We start from the raw sequence: 12692 nt of genomic DNA on the forward strand, positions 1-12692 counted from the left end.
CGTGCAGGAGGCAGCCGATCCATGATTCTCTCTCATCATTGATGTTTCTCTCTCTCTCTTCCTCTGCCTTCCTCTCTGAAATTAATAAAAATATATTTTAAAAGCAAACAAACAAAAACCCCACGATGTCTACCGTGTACAATGTCAGTCACGCTCTGGGCTAAGGAGTGGCATCGGCTGCAGTTGAGTGACTTTTTAGCCCAGAGCTGTCCTCCCAGGTCTGTACGCACTGGAGGAAAGAGTTGAAGCAACGTGAGGAGTTCCCTGAACTGCCTGTGCGAGTTCCTCCTCCTCCCCGGCTCACTTACCTGTGTTTGCCTTGGCCAACAGAAAGCGGGTCAGGCTAGCGGGACCCACCCTACAGAGGCTCGGAACCTGCCGTTTCGGGGCGCCCCGCACAGCATGCGCGGCCGCTTTAAAAGTGTCACTACCTGCAACAGGGCGGTGGCCGGGCTTGCGGAATGCGCACCAGGCGGCCGGCATGCAGGAAAGAAGTCGTTACGGAAATGAAACACAAATAAAAAAGGCAAAATATTGCAAAAACAAATTATTTTATTAAGTGCAAAACAAGCCGTAGGCAATAAATAGATGAGCTCTGGTACAGGTCCCAGGACTGCGGCGAGCATTCCCTCCAGAACATTAAGGCAGTGAAATCATTCTGAACATACAGGTTTTAAAAAGGGAGAGAAAACGAAAGAAACCACTGGGCCGCGTCCCCTTTCCGCATGCGCGGGGCGTCCGGGAGCGTTACAGGAATTTCAGTTTGGGCTCAAAGAGAATGTCTGCGCCGTTTGCGAGCTTACAACAGAGAGAGTCCCTTACTTCGAGTTCGAGCACCCTGAACTCGAGCAGCTCGTTCTGGTCCCGCGCGTCCTGCATGTCGCTCTTCAGCTGGCGCCCTTCCACCTCCAGCCGGTATACCTAGAGCGGAAACAGCTGCGGCTCAGCGGGCAGCACGCTGTCCCTCCCGGGGCCACGAGAGGCGTGTCCCCTGACCAGGAGGGCGAGGAGCGGGGCTGGTGCAGCACCCGGGTCGGCCCCGCAGCCCCGCGCCCGGCCCAGAGAAGGGACGCCTCATCTGTTTGCTGAATAAATGGATGATGGGGAAACGGAGGCCCAGAGCGATGAAGTCCCTTCCCTGAGGTCGATGGTGGGGAAGGGAGAGTGACCCCCAAGCCTGTCCATGTCCTTCTAATCCGGGCGAGTCCAGCGGCCACAGAGGAAGCACCTGCTGGAGGCCCCAAGCCCTGGAGAAGGTCATGCTGGCTGTCCTCCAGCTCCCACCCCCTGCCCACCAAGGAGAACAGCCGCCCGAGTTCCGGCTGCAGGACTGAGAAGCTCACAGAGCCGAGGACCTTGTCCGTCACGGTCACTCTGACCTCACGCCAGGGGGACGGGAGGCGGGCCCCACCCCCAGCGGACACGTGGAAACAGTACAGGAGCTTCCTGTGGCTCCCGGAATTGAGCGAGCAGGACAGAACCGCCCTCCCAATGCACAGGGCCACCTCACAGGACAGCGCCCAAATGTGCGAAGTAACACAGGGCAGCGAACGGCCACAAGGGATCAGTGCGGAGCCTGTCCAGCCCGGCATCTAGGGTGCCTAGAGCCCGGCCTACCCAGGTCTGGTCCCCTAGCACGGAAGGTGCAGTAAGGCAGACCTGGAAGGTCAGAAAGTCCATGGTGGCGGCCGGGGCCGGGGGTGGGGATGGGGGCGGGGAGGGACTGCAGCGGGCGTGAGGGCTCTTTATGGGGGAGGGCGGGAAATGGCCTGAACCTGCACTGTGGTGATGGCTGCACAACTCACTGAATTGTAGACAGGTTAGAAAAAAACTAAGGTCTATCCCAAAGCATGAGACTTATTTCCCCAAGCCAACTCCTGGAGAGAGTTCCAGAAAGTTCCATGACCGGAGAGGGAGGGCAGGCTCAGCCCTGCCAGCACCATGGCCTCCAGTCCATGAACCGGGCCAAGACAGCCAGTCCATCAGTGTTGTAGCCCCGCCCCTGGGAGGGGCTCGGGAAGCCCCATCCGGACAGACAGGTGACCTTGTCAGCAGGTGCCCTGGGGAAGGTCCAGGTCAGCCCTGCTGCCCTCCCCAGGACAGAGCCAGGACCAGGGGCTGGGAGCCCCCAGGAACCGGGCTCTGATGAACGTAAGGACGGCCCTGGGTGCTGCCAGGGAGGCTGGCGCGGGGCGGCGCGGGCGCACGTACCTTCTCCTGCAGCTCCTGGTTGGTTCTCATGAGCAGCTGCTTCTCCTCCACCCACTGGGAGTCCTGCGGGAAAGCACTGGGCATGTCACACTCCCTGACGCGGCGCACGGCCCAGCCACAGTGGCCACGAGGAAGGCCACGGGGGAGGGGCTTTCTCTGAGAAGGCCGGAAGAGGGCAGCAGCTAGAACGACCTCCCGGCCCCTCACCTTTAACCCCAGAGAGAGGAGCGGCTGGTGTGCGGAACAACCCTGCTCCCCGGCTCATGTCCCTAAAAGCACAGTGTCCGGGGTCTGCATCAGCGACAGAAACAGCCGCACTGTGACCGTACTAGGTCGGCCCGCAGACCCCCTCTCCTGCTGGCTCGCTGCAGCCCACGGGCCGGCGTCCCGACAGCGACACCCTTGTGCTCACCCTAGGCCCCTGGCCGTGCCACCCGGACCACAGCCCACCCAGGTCAGCCCATGAGCACACGGCACTAGCCCATCCTGTCACTGTGTGTCCCCAGCGCCCGGCACGGTGCCTGGCACACAGCCAGTGCTCAGGGAAGACAGAGGGCAGGTGAATGAATACAGGAAGATACTCCCTCTTCCCTCCTCTGCTCCAGTGGCTCCGGGCTCCCTTCTCCCCAGCAGTTAGGGTGCTCCCCACCCCAAGGGACAGGTTTGGCTTGGCCCCTCTCCGTGTCCTGCTGTCCCCAGGACTGACCAAGTGCAGAGGACGCATACACGGAGGTGGCGCTAATCTGAGAAGCAGGAGGGCCGGATTCTATGCGACAGTCACAGCCAGGAGACCTGGGCGGGGGCGGGGCCTCTGCTGAGATTGACAGCTAGTGGCTAGCCCAGCTCATTTTCACAATTAACTCTTCGCCGTCTATGGCAGCTTTTCTTCAGATGCAAGTCAAAAAAGATTTTGGTCACCACTTTGCTTTTGGAATTATGTCCTATTTTTGTGCAAACAAGCAAAAAGTGAGCCAAGTTAGAGTTTCGGAATTGTGAGTTTTTAAAGGCCCACACGCAGGCCGCCTCGCGGGGGGGTTCTTGCCTGGGTTCCACTAGTGCTTTTCCCCCTAATGTCTCGGGAGCGAACGGCAGGGCCCCCTCAGCCCCAGGCCCCAGGGACATCACAGGGCCGCTGTGCTCACCTGGCCCCTCTCGGCCAGCAGCTTCTCCAAGTCCTCAATTTTGGCCTGACACCGCAGCAGATCGGCTTGCAGCTGCTCCCGGGTCTGGAATGAAAAGGCCAGAAGGTGAGCGGGTCACCTCGATGGCGGCTGAGTCGCGGGAAGGGTCACGCTGCAGCGCAGGCCTTAGAAACAGGCCAGTGTTCAGGAGCACGCGCTCCGACGCGGCCCACCTGGGGGCCTGCAGACTCTCCCCTCAGATGTAAACGTCCTAAGACCTGCGAGCTGTCAGGTCTGACCCTGGTGTTACAGACACGGACACGGAGGCCTGGAGGAGAGGCAGCGCCTTCTTGGGGCTGAGCCAGCCCAGAGCCGGACACGGCAGGCTCTCACCGGCTCCCGGCCAAGTTCAGCGGCTGCTCATGCGCAATCACCAGCACTACTGAGCACTCTCACACCTGCCTGGTGCGTATCAGGTCGCCCAGGGCCAGGGCTGGGAACTGAGTATGGGGTAACGGAGTGGTGGGGACTGCGGCACACTGGACGTGCACGGTCCATCTCGGGGAAAATGGCCACTCAGCTGATGCCACATGCTACCCGTACAGCCGGAGGCCTGGAGCTGCAGACGGTCCGACTCCCCGAGAGAAGCGGGCACCTGGCGGTCCATGTGAAATCTCTTGACTTCTCAGTGTTGGCAACCGGATAAAATTCCTAATAAAAACCACACGGCTCAGCTCAAACCACGCCCAGCCATTGACCTTGTCGGACCTACACGTTGCGGGCCGGAGTCTGTGGCGCAGGAGCGGCCTCCCGCAGTCTCCCTCGCCACCCTGCCTCGCGGGATGAACGGGGACACCGGGTGTGCACTGGCCCGGGGTGTGCTCTCCGCAGTCCCCTCGCTCTCAGAAGGAAGGGCAAGCAGCCCCTGGTCTGTGTGACCCCCGAAGACGGGTAAGGGCCAGTAGGTGGACGTTATAGGAAAACAGAGCTCAGCCCAGCACGAGGGCCGGCGTGGCCCGGACCCGGTGGCCAGCAGGGACTGAAGGCACCCTGACAGTCCCTCAGGTCTCCGGGGGGTTTGACAAACGCTGGGACACTGCCACCGCGAGAGTCTGTGATGTGTCCCCCACCCCGTCACCTCTCAGAATCCCCTCCAAGCCTCCCGACAGGGCCACAGACCCACAGCGCGAGGAAGGGCACGGCGGGCCCCTGCCCAGCCCTCCCGGCCCAGCCGCACTCACCCGGGCCTCCCGCTCGGCGTCCAGCGTGCCCCCCACCTGCTCCTGCAGGAGGGCGTAGGCCCGCTGCAGGGCCTGGTACTCCCTGGTCAGCTGGCAGAACCGCAGGTCGGCCTCCTCCCTGGTGGTGGTCTGGAGGCGAGGAGAGAAGCAATGACAGCAGGACCGGGTGTCGTCCCGGGGCAGGGCCCACACCCACCGCTGCTGCCCACGATGACCTGGGGAACCTCCCGGCCAGGAGTGGACGGCGCTGAGAGCGACGCCAGGGCTGACCCTGGGAACTGCGAGTCATGTGACCGGGAGCCAGCACCGACTCGCGGGGGCCTGTGTGCCTGTGCCCGCCCCACAGCACTTCTCACACGGGATCTCCTCTACGGAGGTGACACCGAGTGTGCGAACATGCGCCTGCAGGGAGGGCGTCAGTCAGCGCATTGTCTGCACACGCCCGTCACAGGGCCGTCAAGTTAAATGCCCACGTGCACCCACAGGACACAGTCCCGCGTGCTCGAGAGGACGGTGTGGAGCAGGGTGTCGGTGCTAAGACACCTGTTACTGTCAGTGAGAAGAGACATCAAAAGCCCGTGCCTGGCATGGTCGCATTTTACTCCGTTTTCCTAAGAAACCTGGGCTGGGGTTGGGGGCGGGGAGAGAAGGAAGCCCCTCTTCACACCTGGGGACCCCGGTCCCTAGGAAGGGGGAGGGTCCTCGGCTGGGAGGCTTCTGGCGGGTTTACACCTTCCTCCCTGTCAGTGTTTGCAGTCTCTCCTACAGGAGCCTGCTCTGTACTGGAAGGGGCAGCCGTGCTGCTCCCACCAGGTGGTGTAGTGTGTGCGCATGTGTGCGCGTGTGTGCATGTATGGAATCTCTGTGTGTGTGTGTGCAGGTATATGTGTGTGTGTAGCAGAATGAGGGACAGGCCACCACACAGTAATTTCCATCACAAAGGGTAAGTCACACCGAGGCGACCTCAGATGCTCTGTGAAATCGGTGCTGGGGAGGGGAAGGGACCCCACGCCTGCCAGTGCCCCGCAGCCGTCCAGAGCCCGGGAAGGGGACCACCTCCCCTGACCCGATGGGCTGTGCTATCCCAGGTCCCCTGGGGTGAGAGCTCTCAGTGGGGAGCAGGGGCCGGAAGTGCCACGACCCCCGTGTCTGGCCCAAGGCTCGCTTACGTCGTCCAGGTCCTCTTCAGGGGTGGCCGGGGCCCTGTCCGTCCTGTCTGTGTTGCAGGACGTCTCTGACAAGGTTTCCGAGTCCACAGACTCCTCATCAAATCCAAAAAATGTCTCCACAACATGCTTCTGCGAAGGCAACGTGGACATGTTAGGAACAAACTCAGGGCCGCCAGGCCCCCAGCTACGGCACCCTCTGGGCTGCAGGACACCCCGGGGGGGCGGGGCTCACAATGGGCTGGTGGGAAAGAAGGTTGCGGCGGGGGGGGCTCTATCCATTGAGCCAAACCAGCTGGGGCAGTAAAATAGTTTCTTGGCCAGGCAGGAGTTATTGGTCTTATGCCCCTTAAAGGGACATGGAGCACAAAGTAAGGTCACACGTGGCTGTGCCCACGTGCTGACATGCAACGAGCAGCACACATGTACTGAGGAGTGGAGTGGGCCAGGGGAGCGGCCGTGTTCTAGATGCCACACACAGGGAAAAGCTAAAGGGGCATAGACGGGGCCCTGAGCACCTGGGTGAGCATGTGGCCCAGGGCCTCACCAGACCTGTGCTAAGAGGCAATGTTTCTTTAACTTTTTATTATAGGAAACTTAGAGCATTTACAAAATTAGAAGGAAGAGTGAACGGACCCTCATGCACCCATCACTCAGAGTCAGAGACGATTTTAATGCCAGTCACTGTGTAGTGACCTCCCGGTTACCCCACCCAGCACTTCTCCCACTCCATTCATTCATTCATTCACATATGCACTCACTCACTCATTCATTCATTCATTCAGCAAGCACCTGACGGAGCACCTTCTGTGGGTCAGACACTAGCTGGATGGGGCCTGGGGACTGCAGACATCAGACACAGTCTCCAGATCATCTTGTTTTAGAAACATGGGCTTTTCCCCCAAACAATCCCTGGGAAGGATTTTTATTTGATTTTAGAATCAACTAGAGGCCCGGTGCACAAAAATTCGTGCACTTGGGCGGGGTGGGGGGTGTCCCTTGGCCCAGCCTGCCCCCTCTCACAGCTCTCACAGTCCAGGATCCCTCAGGGCATGTCCTACTGACGGCTTAGGCCCGCTCCCTCTGCAGGAGGCAACTGGGCCAATCAGGGGAAGGCGCCATCCCCATCACCCCACTGCTGCTGCCACTGCCCGCCACTGCGGCCGCCTTGCCCTCAGCCCTCTCAGCTGTGGCGGCTTTGTCTGGAAGGACATCCGGTCTGTCCAGTCTAATTAGCATATTACCCTTTTATTAGTACAGATGGCTGCTTCTGATGACCATGAAGAAAGAACCGTGCCTAACTCCAGAGCCAAGCCCCAGCTCCCACTGGTGTGTCCAGACCTGGCTTCTCCCAGACCCCTGCCCCTGCATCCTCAACCAGAGGTGGTGTTGGGGCGCACCTGCATGCTAAGGCACCTCCCACTTGTCTGCAACCTATGCTCTCAAATGTATGAAAGCGGGGCTGGACCTGTGCCCGACAGTGTGATTAAGGAACAACTCCCACACCAGCAGGGGGAGGAGGAGAGGGGGACCCCTTGTCATCAGTAGTTAGCTTCTGAAGAGGTGTTGCTGGAAGCAGCCGACCACCACACAGCACCCCAACATCCTTGCACTTGGCACCTGTCTTCCCGCTGCCACTTCCACCTTGCGCCCCATTTTTGTTTTTTTTAATACATGTGGGGCAGGTATCGGAACTCCTGACAGCTCAGCCATCTCCCCAGCAGCTCACGGGCCAGTGGACAGTGACGCACCCCCAGAGCCTGCAGCTCCCATGTCTAGCCTGTGCTCCTCACGGAGCTCCGCCCTTTTAGTTGCTCAGGCCAAACCCCTAGGCACCCTCGACGCTCCTCGCCCTCCCCTCTGGAGAAGTCCTGTGGGCTCCACCTCAACCCCAAGCCACGCCTGAGCCCCGGCAAGTCCCTCCTGGTCCAAGCCACCGGCCTCCCTCGCTGCAATCACTAAACTGCCTCCCACTGGCCTGGCTGCCCCTCCCTTGTCTGCACCCTGGCGACCCATCAGAGCCGAGTAAAACTGCTCCAGCCTCACCCCTCACCCTCCTCTCTTTGGGTTAATCCTCACCCAAGGATATCCTTTCCATTGCTTTTAGAGCGAGTGTAAAGGAGGGAGGTGGGGAGGGGGAAAGAGAGAAACATCGATGTGAGAGAGACACATCCATCGGTTACCTCCTGCATGCACCCCAACCAAGGAGAGGGAGCGAGCCCATAACCCAGGCACATGCCCTTGACCAGGAATCGCGCCCACAACCCCTCAGTGTGTGGACTGGCGCTCTAACCACTGGAAGACACCAGCCAGGCCTCACCCTCCTTGACCACTGTGCTCCAGCCACACCGCCAAGCGTGCCTGAGCCCCCATGTGCCTGGCACAGGCCTGTGCCCTGCCCAGACCACTTCTCCGGGACCCACCAGGCTCTCTGCCCTGACCACACCACAGTCCTTCCAGCCCCTTCCCACCGCGGTCTCACCTTCCTTCTCCTCCCCCTCTCATCGCCACCTGACAGATCGCTTTTGCTTTATCACCTGTCTTCCCCGCTGGGCTGTGAGTGCCCCCCGCGCCCCCCCCCCCCGCCCCCCCGCCCCCGGGGGGACAGGGATGGCTCCACGAGGGCAGGGTCTGAGCTCTCCTGCTCCCCGCTGTGCCGGGGCCTGGCACACTCAAGAAACGCTGCCTGGGAAACGAGTACTCACAGCACGTCTCTGTGAATGAACTCCAGGCCGAGCTCACGTGTTTGCCCACCAAGCGCTTCAGGTTCGCGCGGGCACCCTCCCTTCAGTCTGCAGCCACGTCAGCGGGCAGCCGCCGGCCGTGCGCCCAGGTGAGCCTAAGGGGCAGGAGGTGAGGCCTAATGGGCTCCATCGATTTCCAACGTTCCTTCTCTCCGAGTGCAAGGTGGAGACAGCCATTTCCCAGTCCCCTCCGGACAGAAACCCCGCCTGGTTCAGGGTCACCAGCTCAGCCGGCTGTCGCCAGGGAGCCGTGGCCAGGCCCCCGATGGTGACAGCAGCACCTCGGGGGGGAGCATCTCATCCCCACGCGCAGTCCCCCCACCCCACCCCACGCCTGGGCTCCAGCTCCCGTTCTCCTGGGCGCCACTCGGCCGACCTTGTTGCTTGTAAACACAGCTAATTGCCAGGCCTCTGGGGCAGGCCTGTGTTTGTGATGTGCCCTTGGGCAGCGTGGGGCACGCAGGGAGGGCCCTGACTGGCACAGTGGTGCAGCCCCAGGAACCGTCAAGCCGCACACTCACCAACGATCAGGACAGGACGGGGTGTGACGCTGAGACCCCCCACCCCCCACCCCAGTCAGTGGCCTGGACCGTTCTGGGGGTCATGACGCAGCGGGTCACCCCGGGCTGATCCAATTTCTGAAACCCTGAAGGGCTGCTGGCTAGACGCTCAGTCACGGAGCCCCTGTCAGGGCCTCAGCTGCAGACCCTGCAGATGGGCATTCCAGCGGGGCTGCCCCGAGCAGCCAGGCTGCCAGGCCCAGTGGAGCCCCTTAGGTATAACCTGGCCCCAGAGACCCAGACCCGCCCGAGGCAGCAGCTGCCGGGAGGGAAGGGGGAAGCGGCTCTGAGGGCGGAGACCAAACACAAAAGGGCACTCGGGTCACAGTCCCTAACAACAAAGGCTGTGGAGCCACAAATACGGCACACGGCACACGGCACACGGCACCCGGCACACGCAGGGCTGAGCCGACTGTGACCACCCCTATAGCACGTGCCCTGGGTTAGTTCTCTAGGGCCGTGGTCGGCTAACTGCGGCTCGCGAGCCACATGCGGCTCTTTGGCCCCTTGAGTGGGCTCTTCCTAAGCCTTAGGAGTACCCTAATTAAGTTAATAACAATGTACCTACCTATATAGTTTAAGCTTAAAAAAATTTGGGTCTCGCCCTAACCGGTTTGGCTCAGTGGATAGAGCATCGGCCTGCGGACTGAAAGATCCCAGGTTCAATTCCAGTCAAGGGCATGTACCTGGGTTGTGGGCACATCTGGGAATCTTTTTAAAATCCTGATTTCTGGGCCTCATCCTCCAGAAATTCTGTTTGTTACTAATGTTGTGGCTCCACCCCATAACAAAGAAACAGAATTCCGGAGGATGAGGCCCAGAAATCAGGATTTTAAAGATTCCCAGGTGATGCTAATGTGCAGCCAAGGTTGAGAACCACTGCTCTAGGGTGAGCTTTTGTAAGTGACTGTCTTACCTAGGAAGCCAAAACGTAGCACAGAAATGTATGCCTCTATTCATAAGAAACAGCTGGAAAAGGACCTTTTCCTGCCCTGGTCCTGTCTTCTGGGGGACTGCAACCCCTGCCTTTCCCTGCACCTTCACCTGGTCCATGTGAGCCGTCGGGAGCCCCAGAAACACCAGGCCTCAGTGCTCGCACAACGGGCTTTAAACACAGTCAGTCTCCATCCTCCTCACACCCCCGGGCGTCCCCGGGAAGATACTGCAGGGGCATCGAGTCTATCTGCTCGCTCCCCATACCTTCTCCCCACAGGGGCTCACACCTCCAGGCTGCCACCTCTTGCCCTGCTGGCTCCTTTTACAAAAGAGCTGAACATTGGGGGGAAAATGACTGGAAGATGAAAAGGGCCCCAGTTACACTCTGATATCTAGAGGTGCCCGCTCATAGCCGGTCACACGGCACCAAGGGGGGAAGAGGGAGCCCGGAGTAACCAGCCCTCTACATCTCCCACCTCCCTCAGCCTCTCCTCCGAGGCCCCTGCCCAGGAGGGGGCGTCCAGCCGCAGGGACGGACCCTGATGCCGGTGCCTACCTTCATGCCGGTAGGTCATCTCCTGGCAGCCGGAGAAGTACAGGCAGACCAGGGCGCAGAGGCAGAGGAAGAAGGAGAAGTACAGCACGAACAGCACGTACTCCATGGCGCGCCCGGCCCCGCTGCCCGTGCCCAGGCCTCTGGGTCCCCGGGGCGCTCCCGTTCCTCTGCCTCGCGGCCCAGCGAGTCCTAAGGACCCGCACTGCCGGGAAAGGAGGCCAGCTCCGGGCGGATGGGGCGGAGGAGCCGGTTTCCAGGGCCTGGGCGGTGAGTCACACGGCACAGCTTCGCCGGTGAATTCCCTGGGGCTCCCCTCCCACACCCAGGCTCCCTGTCGGCCAGGCCATCACAGGCCTGGTCCCTGGATGATCCCAGGGGACCCGGGCTCAGCCCTAGCAACCGTGACGCGGAGAGCGCCTCCTGCAGGACCCGCCCAGCAGTGCTCCGCCTCAGATGCTCTGGGAAGGGGTGTGCGATAAACACTGGCACCAACGGTGACAATCCTTGGGTTTTACACAAAGTGCGGTGGGTGCTGTGGGTGGAACTGGGCCCCAGAGAAGGTGTGTCCAAGTCCTAAGCCCTGAGCGACGACTCTCTCTCATCACCAGTGTTTCTATCGCTCTCTCCTCTCTTCCTCTCTCTGAAGTCGATAAAAACGTATTTAAAGACAGCAAGTCCGAAGCCAGGAGGCGAGCAGGCCCAGTTTTCGTGGAGGTGAAAATACATTTACAGGTTTAAGCGCAAACTGAGTCTTCCTTCTCCCCCCACCCCCCACCCCCCATTCCAATGTGCTCGCTCCGGCCAGCTCGGTCCTGGCTGCTCCGTGTTCCAAGCCCCATTCTGCTCCCTCCGCCCAAATATTCAGACCCTCGCTCTATAAGCCCACACCCTCCCCCACACCCTCCGAAAGGAACGCCGCTCTGCCTCATCCCAGAGCCCATAGCTCCTGCCTCCTCAGAACGGCTGTGAGATGCTACCACCAGCCTGAGTGCCCTGTAAACCCTTCGGAAGGGTCCTTACGTTTTTAATTTGGGGTGAGCAGCCCCTGAGGCCTAAACAGCAAACTCATCCTCGAGTTTCCCATGAAAAGTCACACTAAGCGTGTCCATGGCTGGCAGTCACGTGTCACTGAGAGACGGCAGGAACCGTCAAACATGCCGGAGGGGAGTGTCCCCTCTCCCTGGACACCGCCCGCAGACCAGGGGCAGCTGCGCCACCGCGGGCTCACCTTGGGCAGCTTTAGGCCTTTCCCGCGATGCCTCTTGGGGCGCAAGAGCCGTTCTCTCTCCTGGAAGGAAACACAGCTGTTGGCACGTTCAGCCTCACGTCACACCCACCAAGCGACCTGGCTCTCTGGAGTGGGGACCTGCAGCGCCGCCCGCCCGCAGCGGGCCTGGGTCCGTCCAGGCTCCGCCTCCCGGGTGGCAGCTGCAGCGCCCAGAAGCCGTGATGCCACACCCGACAGCCGGGGCACCTGGCGTCACTGAGCGTGGACGTACCAGAGAGAGGTCGTCGATGACATGCTGCTGCTCCAGCACCTGCAGCCGCAGGAACTCGATCTCCTGCTCGTCCCGCGTCAGGCTCAGGTCGTTCAGGGAAGTGTGCCTCTTCAGAGACGCCTGCGCGGACAGCTTCTCTTTCTGGGCCGGAGGGAGAGAGCCCCGCAGGGCTGCTCAGCCAGGTCTGTGAGGACCCACTGTGCACATCCGGGCGCGGAGTGTGGGCTCTGGGATACGGGATGGGAGGGTGGAGGGAGGGGTGATGGCCATCTCGTCCCTAAGCTGGAGGAGTGCACGGCCACACGACAACCAAGCCGCAGGCAAGGCAAGGCTGCCGGCGCCCGGCGCCAGGAGAGGGCTGGGCAGGCCCTGGGCGGGGCGGACGTCCACACCCAGCCTTGCACGCTGGACAAGGAAGCCAGGAGAGAGCACGCCTCACACCGGAATTACACGCTTGCACCTGGACCTGTGAGGGCCCAGGGAGAAGGGCACTCGCCTCTGAGCCTCAGTCTACTCAGCTGTAAAATGGGGGTGACCGACACTACTTTGGACGACGAGCCTCAGAGCGTTCTCTGAACCGCCTACGCCAAGACACCGCCCCGACCACAAAGAGCGCAAATGAACACCCCTCCGCGCAGCACTCAGAGCGGAAGGCGGA

General features: G+C 61.1%; 1 protein-coding gene across 1 annotated transcript in view; it reads right to left on the minus strand.

The window, feature by feature from the left end:
• Nucleotides 1-548: 548 nt before the first annotated feature.
• The window catches only part of JAKMIP1 (janus kinase and microtubule interacting protein 1), a 34322-nt gene continuing 22178 nt past the window's right edge, over nt 549-12692 (minus strand). Inside the window, exons 6-12 of the mRNA XM_015565789.1 lie at nt 12035-12175; nt 11764-11823; nt 5743-5871; nt 4574-4702; nt 3354-3437; nt 2212-2274; nt 549-921 (exon numbers count right to left, since the gene is read on the minus strand). Coding sequence (XP_015421275.1) covers nt 748-921; nt 2212-2274; nt 3354-3437; nt 4574-4702; nt 5743-5871; nt 11764-11823; nt 12035-12175 — 780 coding nt within the window. The 3' untranslated portion in view covers nt 549-747. The remainder of the gene's footprint in view (nt 922-2211; nt 2275-3353; nt 3438-4573; nt 4703-5742; nt 5872-11763; nt 11824-12034; nt 12176-12692) is intronic.

The sequence above is a fragment of the Myotis davidii genome, unplaced genomic scaffold, assembly GCF_000327345.1.
Source record: "Myotis davidii unplaced genomic scaffold, ASM32734v1 scaffold960, whole genome shotgun sequence".
Taxonomy (NCBI): Eukaryota; Metazoa; Chordata; class Mammalia; order Chiroptera; family Vespertilionidae; genus Myotis; species Myotis davidii.